Source organism: Camellia sinensis, chromosome 3 (assembly GCF_055761805.1).
Source record: "Camellia sinensis isolate YWXY chromosome 3, ASM5576180v1, whole genome shotgun sequence".
NCBI classification, from domain to species: domain Eukaryota; kingdom Viridiplantae; phylum Streptophyta; class Magnoliopsida; order Ericales; family Theaceae; genus Camellia; species Camellia sinensis.
Genome location: NC_138963.1, coordinates 200,674,998 through 200,688,157, shown reverse-complemented (window position 1 = coordinate 200,688,157; position 13,160 = coordinate 200,674,998). Strand labels below are relative to the sequence as shown.

At 32.3% G+C, this 13,160-nt stretch overlaps 1 protein-coding gene across 1 annotated transcript; it reads right to left on the bottom strand.

Annotated features, from left to right (window-relative positions):
• Nucleotides 1-6,374: 6,374 nt before the first annotated feature.
• On the bottom strand, nucleotides 6,375-11,925 carry LOC114300540 (cytochrome P450 81Q32-like). The gene is made up of 2 exons (XM_082921935.1): nucleotides 10,910-11,925; nucleotides 6,375-7,146 (listed from the first exon to the last, which is right to left on the bottom strand). The coding sequence occupies exons 1-2, from the start codon at nucleotides 11,768-11,770 to the stop codon at nucleotides 6,526-6,528; spliced, it is 1,482 nt and encodes a 493-aa protein (XP_082778061.1). The 5' UTR covers nucleotides 11,771-11,925; the 3' UTR covers nucleotides 6,375-6,525.
• Between the last annotated feature and the right edge of the window lie 1,235 nt (nucleotides 11,926-13,160).

The following is a 13,160-nucleotide window of genomic DNA, read 5'->3' as shown; positions in this document are numbered from 1 at the left end:
CCAAAATTTTCAAACATTTCAGGGTTCAGCTTGTAGATGAAACGGAGATGAAAATCAGGTCACCCATTAATTAGTATACAATGACTCGTGCTGGTGCAGCCTCCAATTTAATGGGAAGTGATAATGCTACAGACGATTCAGAAGATGAAGTCCCACCAGATGATGCTCCACAAGATCCTCCTGCCAATGTGATGCCATCAACTGAACAACCTCAATATTGGACTGAGTTTTTGGCCATAGAAGAACAACGTTATGATGAACGCGTTCAATGGGAACAGCAAATGGCTAATCAGGTCAATTCGTTGGGTACTCAGTTTGATACATTTGCCACTGCCCAGAATTCATTAATTCAACAATTTGGTGAATTCTGTGTGGATATTGAGCATCGCGTAGATACGATTGAGCATCGGGTAAATGACATATACCATCACTACTACCCTCCTCCACCACCACCACCGCATAATGACTGCTGATGTATTTCACATTATGTATTTGTTTTAGTTTCAGTATTTTGTTCTTTTAACAACCTTTTGTTGGGTCAGTTTGTTAAAGAGGACGACAGTAATTAAAACCTATTCACTTATGACATTGGCCTATTGATATATATACTTCATATTGTGGTTTTTCATTTTAATGCTTATTTGACAAAGGACATTATTATGTACATTCTGAAAATGCTACAAAAAAGGTCATTAACCATTTCTGATTTTGTGGTATAAATCAGGTTATAGTACTGATTGGCATATTCATTGACATATCATTTTAAAGAAGACGAGGTTAATTTAAAAAAACGACATTGAAGTACAAGCCAAAGATCTCCCTATTCAAAAAACATGGCAACAATTAGACATTGACCTTGAAAGATGGCAAAAATACATGGCAAAAATTCATAAAACCAATAAAACTAACCAATACAAATTAGATGTAATAATTTTAAATAATAAAACTAATGGATGAAACCCACTAATACAGAACCTTTCAAGGCAATCTACTAGTTGATCGAAATAAAATCTGTCATTGAAGATCTTCGTAGTACGCCCTTTGCATAGGATTTAAAATTGTCTTGTCCATTGACATTATTTTATGATCTTCATTTCGTTGTTCTCTTTCATTCATCATGGATAAGAGTTTTAGTTGTTCCTCCCTATCTTTGGCCCTTCTTCGACGCTCTGCAGCCTTCTGCTCACGGTCTATCGCCTTTTGTTTATCTCGCTCAATAGTTCTAGCGGAGATACTTGATAACACTTCAACAATTTTAGATTGGTTGGTAGCCATTTCATCAAATCTACTATCATGCGTTGTTTGATTCTTCAGCTTCTCTTTCGCTGCCTTAGTACCAATTGGTCGTGTTGATGTGTTAGATGGTTGTTCGTGCACCGCATTATTCTGGTTAGATTGAGAAGCGTCAAATTCAGTTGGCAGATTGAAACATGGATCAGCATGTTGCATGGTTCTTTTTTATTGAAATTCATCTCATTTACAACTTCGGCAGAAAATATCCCAGCATGTATCAAATGTGAAGTGTTTTTTCTATATATATGATACATCAGTTTCGCTTCAGTGACCTAAATAAAAAATTATAAAGATTTCAATAACAAGTATATATTTAGAAAAGAAAATTGATATTTAATAATACAAATAAATTTTATCATATCTGCCTCAGTTGTTTCACTTTGTTGCCTTAGTTGAATTTGTTCAAGAAAACCACATAATTTATTAATGGCTTTTTGCATGACAGACCAATGGTGAGATAAAGAAATACAATTTCGATTTGATTCACTGCTCAATTGTGAATTAAAATAAACCAGTACTCGTTCTCAAAATATAGTCATAGTCTGACTATTACCAGTAATGGGATCTTGAGAGTCTGCTAACCAAGATCTATATAAAGTTTCATTTTCTATAATTGTGAACGCTTTACCACGAGAAACACGAGAAGTTTCTGAAATAAAATGATTATCATTGTTCTGCGTGTTCTGTTCTCGTGAAGATTCCGACATAAAATTAATATCAGTGTTTTGTTCCAACATTTGTGATTCTCCAAACATTTCGAAATGTTCCATACTTTGAAAAAAATGCAGTACACTTACTGAAAAATATTATAATGATATAAGCTCACACTCAGAATCAGATAATTTATTGAGATACTAATAATTAAAATTTCAAGAAAAAAATATGTATTGACACAAAAGAAACAAAACTCACTACATATAAACGTAATGCTATTCTGAAAATGAAGTACTCTGCCTTGATATTCTGAAAATGAAATATTGTCTTGATATAGAAATCAGATCTATTTTATAGAGCACATCATCAACGGTAAATTTTCAAAATAGTCTGTCCATCTAACAGTAATTTATTATTGTAACGGCTAGTTCTGTAATATATATGTAAAAGGTAACAATTTTATTTATATTTTGAAGAAAATTAAAATTTATATCGCCCTCTAAATTATTCATAATCCACAAAGTAAACTATGTCAAAATAACCCAGCTCAAACAACATGAAATGAAACCAACCAGTTCATATGTTACCCTCAAAACTGTACCAGTTCAAATGCTAGCCGAAGGACTCAATCCGGTGGACCGGTGGGTCAACCGGCCGGTTGCCCGGTTGCTCCCAACGGCCACGGTTCAAACCAAGCAGTTCAAACCAACCACTTGACGGGTCAAACCAACCTTGACGCAAAGGTCGACCGGTTGGTCAATCGGCCGAGCAACCGGCTGGTTGACCGATTCCTCCCTCCAACGGTCACACACAGTGTTTTGATTAAATCTGTATACTGTTCTCACTTTGATGATTTGTTTGATGAATTTTGAATTTGATACCGGTTTGGTGAAACCGTTGGTGCATGAAAAAGTGATTTTTTCACCAAATTTTAAATTTGATGACAGGTTTGGTTCAGGGTTGGAGATGGTCTAAGAAATAATAATAAATATATACATTTATGATTAGTGAAATGTAATATCACGTGATACTTTATTGACATACAAAAATTTTTCCCATCTCTAGAGAATGACTGTTGATTTTGTTCGCTTTTAATGTATCTCTAACGGTAATAAGTATTTTATTTATCTAAATATTATTATAAAATATACATTTTATTTTGCCTATTAACTGTTTCATGTTTCTACTCCAATCATATTCTTTCTTTTAGCTATTTATTTAAATACTATTCAGTGTGTTTGGCTTGAGTTTTCAGAATTAAGTTTTTTTAAAACTGAGTTTTTTAGTTTTCGTATTCTTTTATTTTTAGTGAATATTTTTTAAATTTTGAACTTTTTATTTTTTTTTTATATGCACCTTAGTTAGATGTATCTAAAAAGTTAAAAATTTGTGATAAAATATTTTAAAAAATTAATAAAAACATAAAAATATAAAAAATGTACTGAATTCTTATATTTTTTTTGTATTTTTGGTATTTAGTGAATTTTTTTAAAAAATTTGTGATAAAATATTTTTAAAAATTAATAAATACATAAAAATATAAAAAAATGTACTGAATTCTAATTTTTTTTTTATTTTTGGTATTTAGTGAATTTTTTTTAAAAAAAATTTACAATTTTTTTACTTTTTAAGTGTATTTATGTTAGGTGTATCTAAAAAGTAAAAAAATTGCTTAAAATATTAAAAAAATTTAGTAAAAACAAAAAAACACAGAAAATAACAATGTAGAATTTTGTGAAAAGTGTTTTTTGAAAAATAAAAACAAGCAAGCTGATTAACTTTATAAAATACCACATCAACAACGAAGATAGAGGGAAATGATCCTGATGATTAAATACATTTTACCTACCCTTGAAGACTAGCTACACGTAGCTAGTGAATGTGAGTTGAGATAAAATGTCTAATCATATACCTAGTGCATTGGAGTTGAAAAAAATAAATTATACTAGGCATTTTGACTAACAAGTATTATATGCCTAGTGGGTTGGAGATGTTCTTAAATCTCGTTTAAAATAAATTATTTTAGTAATTTTTTGACTTTTTAACTAAAATATAAAATAAAAAAAACTAATATATTTTAAATAATTTTTTAATTTTTTATGAAAAAAATATATAAAAAGTAAAGAAAAAAATAATTTTTTTAACTTTTTAGTATAAATTATAAAATTTTTAACTTTTTTTAATAAATTTTTAACTATTAGACTAAAATAAACGCATGCTAAACGAAGCCTTAAACGCATATAAATAAATAATTGCTTCGACAGCGGCCTCTCTGGACGGCCGAAGAAGTCATGGAGCTTCTTTGATCATTGAAGCCAAGATTTTCTGTTCCAATTTTCTTTCTATAGGAGGGTACTTTTCGAGAGTAAGGATTTTCTCCATCAATCCTCTCATTGACTTCTTATTTGATGGGTGCTTTGGTTTATTTTTTAGTTTAATTTTGATGATTCGAATCGTTCATATCTTAAAACTTGTCATGTATATCATACTTGTAAAAAATCAAGTCGATCAGATATTAAAAATCATGTGAACCAAAAGTTTTATTAAACAATAAAATTGTTTATTAAATTTTTTTTAATAAACAATTTTTAGTTATCTCGATATTCGATCAATTTATTTTTTACAAGTATGATGTACATGATAAATTCTAAAATATGAACGGATTTGATCATCGAAATTGAGCCCAAAAGTGAATCCAATGACCCATCAAGTAAGAAGTCAATGAGAGAATCCTTGCTCACTTTTCGAACCCACGAGCTTTGTTATGGTTTTATTTTAATAATTTAATTCGTTTATTTTATCAGCCTTTATATATATATATATATATATCTATTAATTATAAAACAAATTAAGTGAATTTGATATTCATAACACGTTTATTTTATTAAATTTGTTTTTAAAAAATTTACGGTGAATGCACTTCTAAAAATAAACTATCATTTTTGTTTTTGGTACAAATATAATAAAGTGAATAAATGGGTTACAAATATCATATCAAACCAATTTTTTATGTTAATAATGTGCAAGATGTGATAAGATAAATAATTCAAAAAATAAAAATAAAACACATGATGGCCCCAAAAACTAAGATAAAAAGCCCAGCCCAATTGAAAAAGATTCTAACGAAATTTTAAATTTGATCAGAAAAAATGAAGGATTGAATATGCTAGTATGATTCTATCCAATTGGGTTTGTTGGCTCCACTGAGAACCCATCTGATTTCGAATCAAATCACTCAATAAGCTTCGGTGCGGGAAAACACAACAATATTATAAATTCATTCTTATCAATTCAGAATTTACTTCTAAAAAAAATAAAATAATGACTTAGATTCATTTTATATGTGAATCTTATATTTTATTAATTTAATTTTTATCACATAAATATATTCAAGGTAAATTCTAAATTCATAAGAATAAATTTCTAACTTTTTCAAAAAAAGAGACAGATGAACCTCGCTTCTACTAATTCTTAACAAGCTTGAGCACTCACAAACTCAGCTCAACTGGTTTATAGTTCTATGAACAACTAGGCTACCGAGCTATTAGGGCTCAGCCAACCCATCTCATCATAAAACAAGCCGAAGGGGCTAACTTATGCTTCAAATTCAGCAAATCTAGGGAAGCTTGCAAGATATGGGAGTAAATCTTACGGTGTACATCCTTTCAGGTTACATATTATATACACTTTGTTATAATTTAACGTAATTTTATTATAAAATTTTATAATATCAATTATAAAATATAAAATCACGTCACAAATTAGTATAATAAAAAATATCGTAATCAAATCATAAATTATTATAACATTAATCATAAAATTTTAGATATTTTGTTACATTAATTTATAAAAAGATTACACATTTTATAATTAGTATTATAAAAAATTTTAATAAAATTATGTCAATTTATAGTATGGTACACACCATAAGTTTTCCCAAAGATGGGAACTTGTATACACTAATGCTGTGTTTGGTTGGAGGATTTGGGGACGGATTTGGAAAAGGAAATGGAAAAGGTAGGTGAAATGTGAATATATCATGTTTATATTTCACATAGTTTCACACACCTTTTCCCTTTCCCTTTCCAAATCTCTCCCCAAATCTCTCAACCAAACACATCATAAGCAATTCAGATGAAAGAGAGCCCCTGGAGCAGAAAACTACATAACATAAAGATCCATTTTGATTCACAAAACTTTTTAAGGATTGATGACCCCGATGATAGTAGTGGATTCCTTTATATATATATATATATATATTTCAGAAGATAGATGATGGAAAAAAATGAAGACGAGAGTATTTAAGTTGAATCTGGGTTGGAATTGGTAGGCTCGTCTGAGACTGGGACTCCCCTATCTAAAATTCTTCCAAGTCCAGTTCAGCTCCAACCCTTCCCATTCAATGTACTCAATAGACAACACCCAAATTGCTGCCTCTTTCTTTTTATAAGTTGTCACTTCCAATCGCATCACATTTTATATTACAACTCAGGATAATTGCTCTGTACAATCCCTTATTTGTTGCTTCGAAAGCCACTAGTACACACATGAAAACAGAGAACCATAAAGGGACACTACTCAAAGCTGAGAAAGGAGACTTGTCATGGAAGGCCGAGGTCTATACATAGCCTCTAAGGGCTTGGCCTTACGCAAAGTTGTCCCAGATCCTTCGCTCAAGTCGACCAATTCAGGCTCAACTCTTTCCCACTCAAAGCACTGAATCAATGTACCCAACGCTAACCCAATTACCCTTATTGCCAAGGCAGCCCCAGGACATGCTCTTCTCCCCACTCCAAATGGGATAAACTTGAAACCTTCGCGTCCCCCTTCGAACCCTTCAAACCTTTCTGGCTTGAACCGGGTAGGCTCATCCCACAAATTGGGGTCCCTGTGAATGACCCAAGCATTCACCAACAGCGTTGTTCCTCGTGGAATGTTGAATCCGTCTACAACACAATCTTCTGATGAAAAATGGGGTAGAAGAAGAGGTGCAACTGGGAATAGCCGGAGTGTCTCATTGATGATGCAATGGAGATAAGGTAGTTTAGAGAGATCAGAGTCCTCTAGAAGTTGCCCTGGTCCAACCTGGTTGTCTATCTCAGTTCTCGCCTTTTGCAATGCCTCTGGATGATTCAAGAGAAGTGACACTGCCCATTCCATGGTAAGCCAGGATGTGTGTGTTCCTGCTGTGAACATTAACTGTGTACAAAAATGGATTAGAAGATCATCTGCTAGCAACACAATCACTTCATGTATAATACTTTTTTTTTTTTAGATTCATTATCACTTCATTTATAATTCATTAACAAATGAACAGGCCTCCTAGTGAAGGCTTGACTATAGTAACTAATCATGTGTATGCCTAGTAGGTTATACTTGGCATCCACTATCACCCAACACTAAAAATGCACTCCATATACTTCACAGTGTTTGAAGTTTGTTGGTTAAAAAATACAAAACACCTCATAATAGACTTTAATGTCAGATTTTGGCTGAAATGTTTGGTGATACATGTATATACTGACCAAAACACCAGGACTTCAACTAGGAATGACAATTTGAACCCGACCCGATGGAAATCCGATCCCCCGATTCTGAATTGAAATGTTATTCCCTGAAAAATACTCCCAACGGACCGGGGATGGTATTAAAAAATAAATCCCCGATAATATTCGGGCCGGGGACTGGGATACATGTCCCAGCCCTGGACCCGGCCCGGCCCGACCCCCGACCCCCTCCCCGTTTATCCCCGATATAAGATTACTATTATGCCTTGTTATCTATACATATGTGTGTGTAGGGTTTGGTTGATACCCTCAAACATAAACACAACACAATGCTGCTCTCTCTCTCTCACACGATGGCCGCTGCTTGTCCCTCACCACCGATCCTTCCTTACCGCCGCTCGTGCCTCGCCGTCAATCTCTCTCTCTCTCTTCTCACCCTCACACAACGACGGCTGTCGCTCATCCCTCACCGCCGCTCGTCCCTCACCATCGATCCTCCCTTACCGCCACTTGTCCCTCACCGCCGATTTTCAAAAGGTATATATCTCTCTCTCTCTCTCTCTCTCTCTCTCTCTCTCTCTTACGTTAAACTAATCGATCTAGGGATTTCAATCTCTCTCTCTCTTTCTCGCGTTAAAGTAATTGATCTAGGGTTTGCATACATATATGTATATATATATATGTATATATATTTGTTTCCACCTTTTTTTTTCTCTCTAAATTTATATATCTGAGTTTGTAGATATGATGAAGTGATTTTGTTTTATTTATTTATTTATTTTATTTTTTTGTAGATCTATTTTTCAACTCTCTGCCCTTCATTTTCAGATCAGCGTTTCAGCCCTCTCCTTTTCAATTTCAGTCTTTTTTTTTTTTAAGTTGTTGATGATGATTGTTGTTGAAAACAGATTAAATTGTTAATAATTGTTGTTGAAAACAAATTAAATTGTTGATATTGTTGTTGAAAACAGATTAATTTTTTTTGTTGTTGTGTTGTGTTGAACAAAATAATAATAATAATAAAAAAAAGATCGGAGATATTTTGGAGTCGGGAAAACCCGATCCCCGTTAGGTGTAGGGGGAGTGATGGGTTCCCGCCGGGGATCGGGGGCGGGATAGGGATTATTTCACCTTCGGGGATCGGGGACGGGGATTGTGATTCCCGACCTCAGCCCGTTGCCATTCTTATTCAACACAAAAGCAATACAGGGTGTTTTGAAAAAAAAAAAAAAAAAAAAAAAAAAAAAAAAAAAAAAAAAACTAACTTTTAGCTTTTTACCCATTTTGAGTATATCACCTCTCACATTTTTTTATAAAAAGACAAAGGTCCCGTTTGGTAGAGCTGTGGAAAAGTGATTATAGATTATAACTTAACAGATTATGACTTATAACTGTGAACATAAGCTGTTAATCTGTTTGGTACAGCTGTGAGATTATAGATTTAAGCAGCAGAGTAGTATTTGGTTAATAAGCTGTAAAATAACTTTTTACTATATAATTGTCATTTCTGCCCTTATATGATATAAAAATGATTATTTTGTCATTTTTTTCAGTTTTAATTTAAAAAAAAAACATTTCATTAATAAAAGTTAATATAATTAGTATCTATTAATATAAAAATTGATACATTCGCTAAAAATGTAATGGAAGTATTATTGTCACAATTAATATTAATATTTAATTTTTATTATTATCAATTAATATTAATAATCAGCAATTGTTATTAATTAGTATCAATTAATAATTATTTCATTACAAAAATATACAATATTAATTTATTAATAATTAATACCAATTAATATTGATTTTTTTAATTAATATTGATTTTTATCTTTTTCTTCAGAAATATACAATTTTTTATTTTTTAATTAATATAAAAATATACAATATGAATTTATTAATAATTAATACCAATTAATATTTATTTTTCAATTAATATTGATTTTTTTCTTTTTCTTCAGAAATATACAATTTTTTATTTTTTTAATTAATATTAATATTAATATTTAGATATTGACGAGGGCATTTAAGTAATTTTAACCCCCCACACCAGCTGTGCGGTTAGGTAAAAAATTTAAGCACCTCCTTACCAGCTTTTGAGATAAGCTGATAAATAGCTTGATTTAAGCTATAAGCTGGTTAATTTAAACTGCACCAAACACAATATTTTAACTTAAATTAAACTAAAAATTAAAATAAGTAGTTTATAAGCTCTACTAAACAGTAGGGGTGGGCAACGGTTTATCCGAACCGCTCAAACTGCCCAATCCGCCCAACCCGCATATAAATGGGCGGTTTCGCAAACATAATGCGGGCAGATGCGGTTTGAAATATGACAAATTTGCGGGTTGCGGGGGGGTCACGGTTTAAACCCGCAACCCGCAAAAACCACCCGCACTTTAATTATTATTATTATTATTATTATTATTATTATTATTATTATACCAACTTTGTAACTTTTACAGGAGTATTATTATATTCTCTATGACACTAATATCCTTATTTTTAAGTATTTCTCAACTTTCTTAATGCCGTAGAATTATAAAGTCCTAAACTTGGTTTCTTATATGATTTTCATTGGTGATTCATTCACTTTTTCTTAATAAAATTTTCCTTCTAATAGTCGATGGAACTTATAGTTTGATTATTGATTACTGAACTGGCAATTCTAATTGAGTACAACCTTTAATGCATTGATATACATTTTTTTCATGGCAAAAATGCTAGTGTAGGGTCTCTTTGTTTTGGGTACTTTCATTTAATGCATTGATATTCAATTTTTATTTGTAAACTCATCAAAAATTGTTATCACAAATATATAAAATGAATCTGATGCCTAAATTCGCTGGAAAAAAAAAACTCGAAAATTAACTTTTAAAGAAAAAAGTGTAAACCGCAAACCGCCCGCAACCGCCGGCACATTTGCAAACCCTATCCGCGCAAACCGCAAACCGCACTGCGGGCGGTTGCGGGTTGACTTTTTTCCCAACCGCATAGATGCGGGCGGGTCAAAACCGAACAGCAAACCGCACAAAACCGATCCGCGAACACCCCTACTAAACAGGCCTAACATAGATTAAAAAATCCAAAAAACTTCGGGTATGTTTGGTTTGTGTTTAAGAGATGTGTTTTAGAGATAAAAAGTATGAAAAGTTGTTTGGTTTGGTTTTTTTCAAAAGATGTTTTGGAAAATTATTTTGCGAGAGAGTTTTGGAAAAAGTGATTGATTTGATGTGTGTGAGAGAGAGATTTGTTTGGAAAACTTGTTTGATTTATAAGTTTTGAGAAATTTTTTTGAGAAAATTTGTTTAGTTTGATTACTTTTAAAAACTTATTTGTAGAGAAAATTTCTTAAAATTTTTTCAGAAATACAAACCAAACCAACCCTTCATTTTTTATCAACTTTCCAAAACACCCCACAGTATATAACATGGAATTGAAATTTTTTATCTTACCAGTACGATGCCTTTGATGATGTCATCCGTGTAGTATTCAGGCTCTATTTCTTGTAGAGCCAACAAAGCTTCAATTATGGTCTTTCTCTGTTTCGTCGAAGAATTATTATTATTAATCTTGTTTTGTCGAACCTCATCAATCAGATCCTGCAAAAACCCATCTCTCTTCCTCTGCAAATTCACCAGTCTTTTCTCAAATCCATTGAACCCGACCCACCTCAATATGGGTATGTAATCACAAATATCCATTATCAAATTCGGACCAAACTCACCGTCCGCCGCCGCCGGCGACCACCTTTTTCCGGCAACCATCCTCATCGTCACATTCATAACCAACTCATAGAACACAGATTTCAGATTCACCTTCTGGGTTTCCCCACCGGAGGCTCGAAACATCTTTCCGGCGATAAACCGAATTTCCTCGATTCGGACGGCGGAGGAGTGGTGGAGGCTGGCAGAGGAGAAGATCTGGATGGTGGTGACGCGGCGTAGGTTGCGCCAGATATCACCGTAGGGGTTGAATACGAGGGTGGTGTCGTTGTAGCCGAGGTGCTTGCTTGCGAGGGACTTGGGTCGGTTGGCGAATGCGATGTCGTTGCGGTGGGTGAAGAATTGTTCGGCGGTGGAGGAAGATGAAACCACGACGGCGGGGCGGCAGCCGAGGCGGAGGGAGAGGAGGGGACCGTGGCGGTCGGAGAGGGTTTTCAGAGAGAGGTGAAGTGGGGTTTTAAGTAGGTGGAGGTGGCCGATGATGGGGAGAGAGAGTGGAGTAGGTGGGAGGTTTGATTTTTGTGGAGAGAGGAGTTTGAGGATGAAGAAGATGGAGATGATGAGAGTCAGTGTGCACCAGACTATCTCCATGAGAGTGAGAGAGAGAGAGAGAAGACAGAGAAATGATACTGTTTGATTTTTGATCAATTATTTGTTTGAAAATGTTCGGATTGAATAATTAGATAAATTAAGTGGAGAGAAATGGGAAGTAATAAATAGAGAAAAAAAATTTGGAGACATTTATCCAATGTTTGGATTGAATATTTGGAGAGAAAAAAAAATATAGAGGATTATGCATTTCTTTCACGTATTTAGATAATTTAAGTGGAGAGAAATGAGAAAAAATAAAGAGAAACAAAGAGAAATTCTTTTTTCTTATAATTTTTATTTTTAATCTTCTCAAAAGTGAAGAGATCGAGAGAGAAAAGAAACTAACAAATTCTTATATTTTTATAATATCAATTTTGTCTATATAAAAAGTAGCCTATCACCCGTGCTATGCACGGGACAATTATAGATAATTATATTTATTTTAGATTTTTTTTTAATATATAAATTATGTTTTTTAAGATTTTTTATAAAAATAATTTAACAATCTTATCACTAACCATAGTGTATAAGAGAAGTTAAAAAGGATACTGCAGTAGCTATATATAGATTGTATCTATAATTATTTGTATGAGGGAATTTTAAATGCTAATCAGGGAATTTTTGGCCAAATCAATAAATGCAGGCATGTGGAAAAACATGTGGATTGAAAAAAGTTAATAAATACTAATCAGGGGATTTTGACCAAATCAATAAATGCTGAGTTTTTTTTTTTAATAAAAAATTTAGAAAATTCATATTGGGATATTGAAGCTCTCACAGGTCTTGGGGTTAAAAATTTCCTTTTACTTAATATATAGTATAGATATAGATAGATGTGTTGAACTTTTCAAGAAATTTTTTTTATACTTGTTCTTAATGCATTAAAGTGTTATTGTGAGGAATAATAATCATATGTGTTGGGACTTTTTAAGGAATTTATGTGTTGGATTTCAAATAATTTTTTTTATGCTTGTTCTTAATGCATTAAAGTGTTATTATGAGGGTAAGACTTGGGAGTTGGAAGAAGTTAATAAATGCTAAGATTTTTTTTAAATCAAAAAATCAGGAAATTTAGATTGGGTGATTGGAGTTCTCACAAGGCTTAGGATTAAAAATTTCATTTTGCTTAATATATAGTATAGATAGATAGATAGATATATCTTTTTATTTTCGTGTGGTTTCTATTCGGGTATTTTTTTTTCAATTTATTTAAGATGGAGTTGTGGGTATCTTTTTTTTTTTTAATTTAATTTACCTGTGGTTCCCATTTGTTTTTAATTATTATTATTTATGTAAGTTATAATGTGAGTTAGATATGTGATAGACATGTGAGTTTTATTGATTTAAAGTTTATTAATAAACTTTAAAGATTATTTTTTTAGTTTTTTTG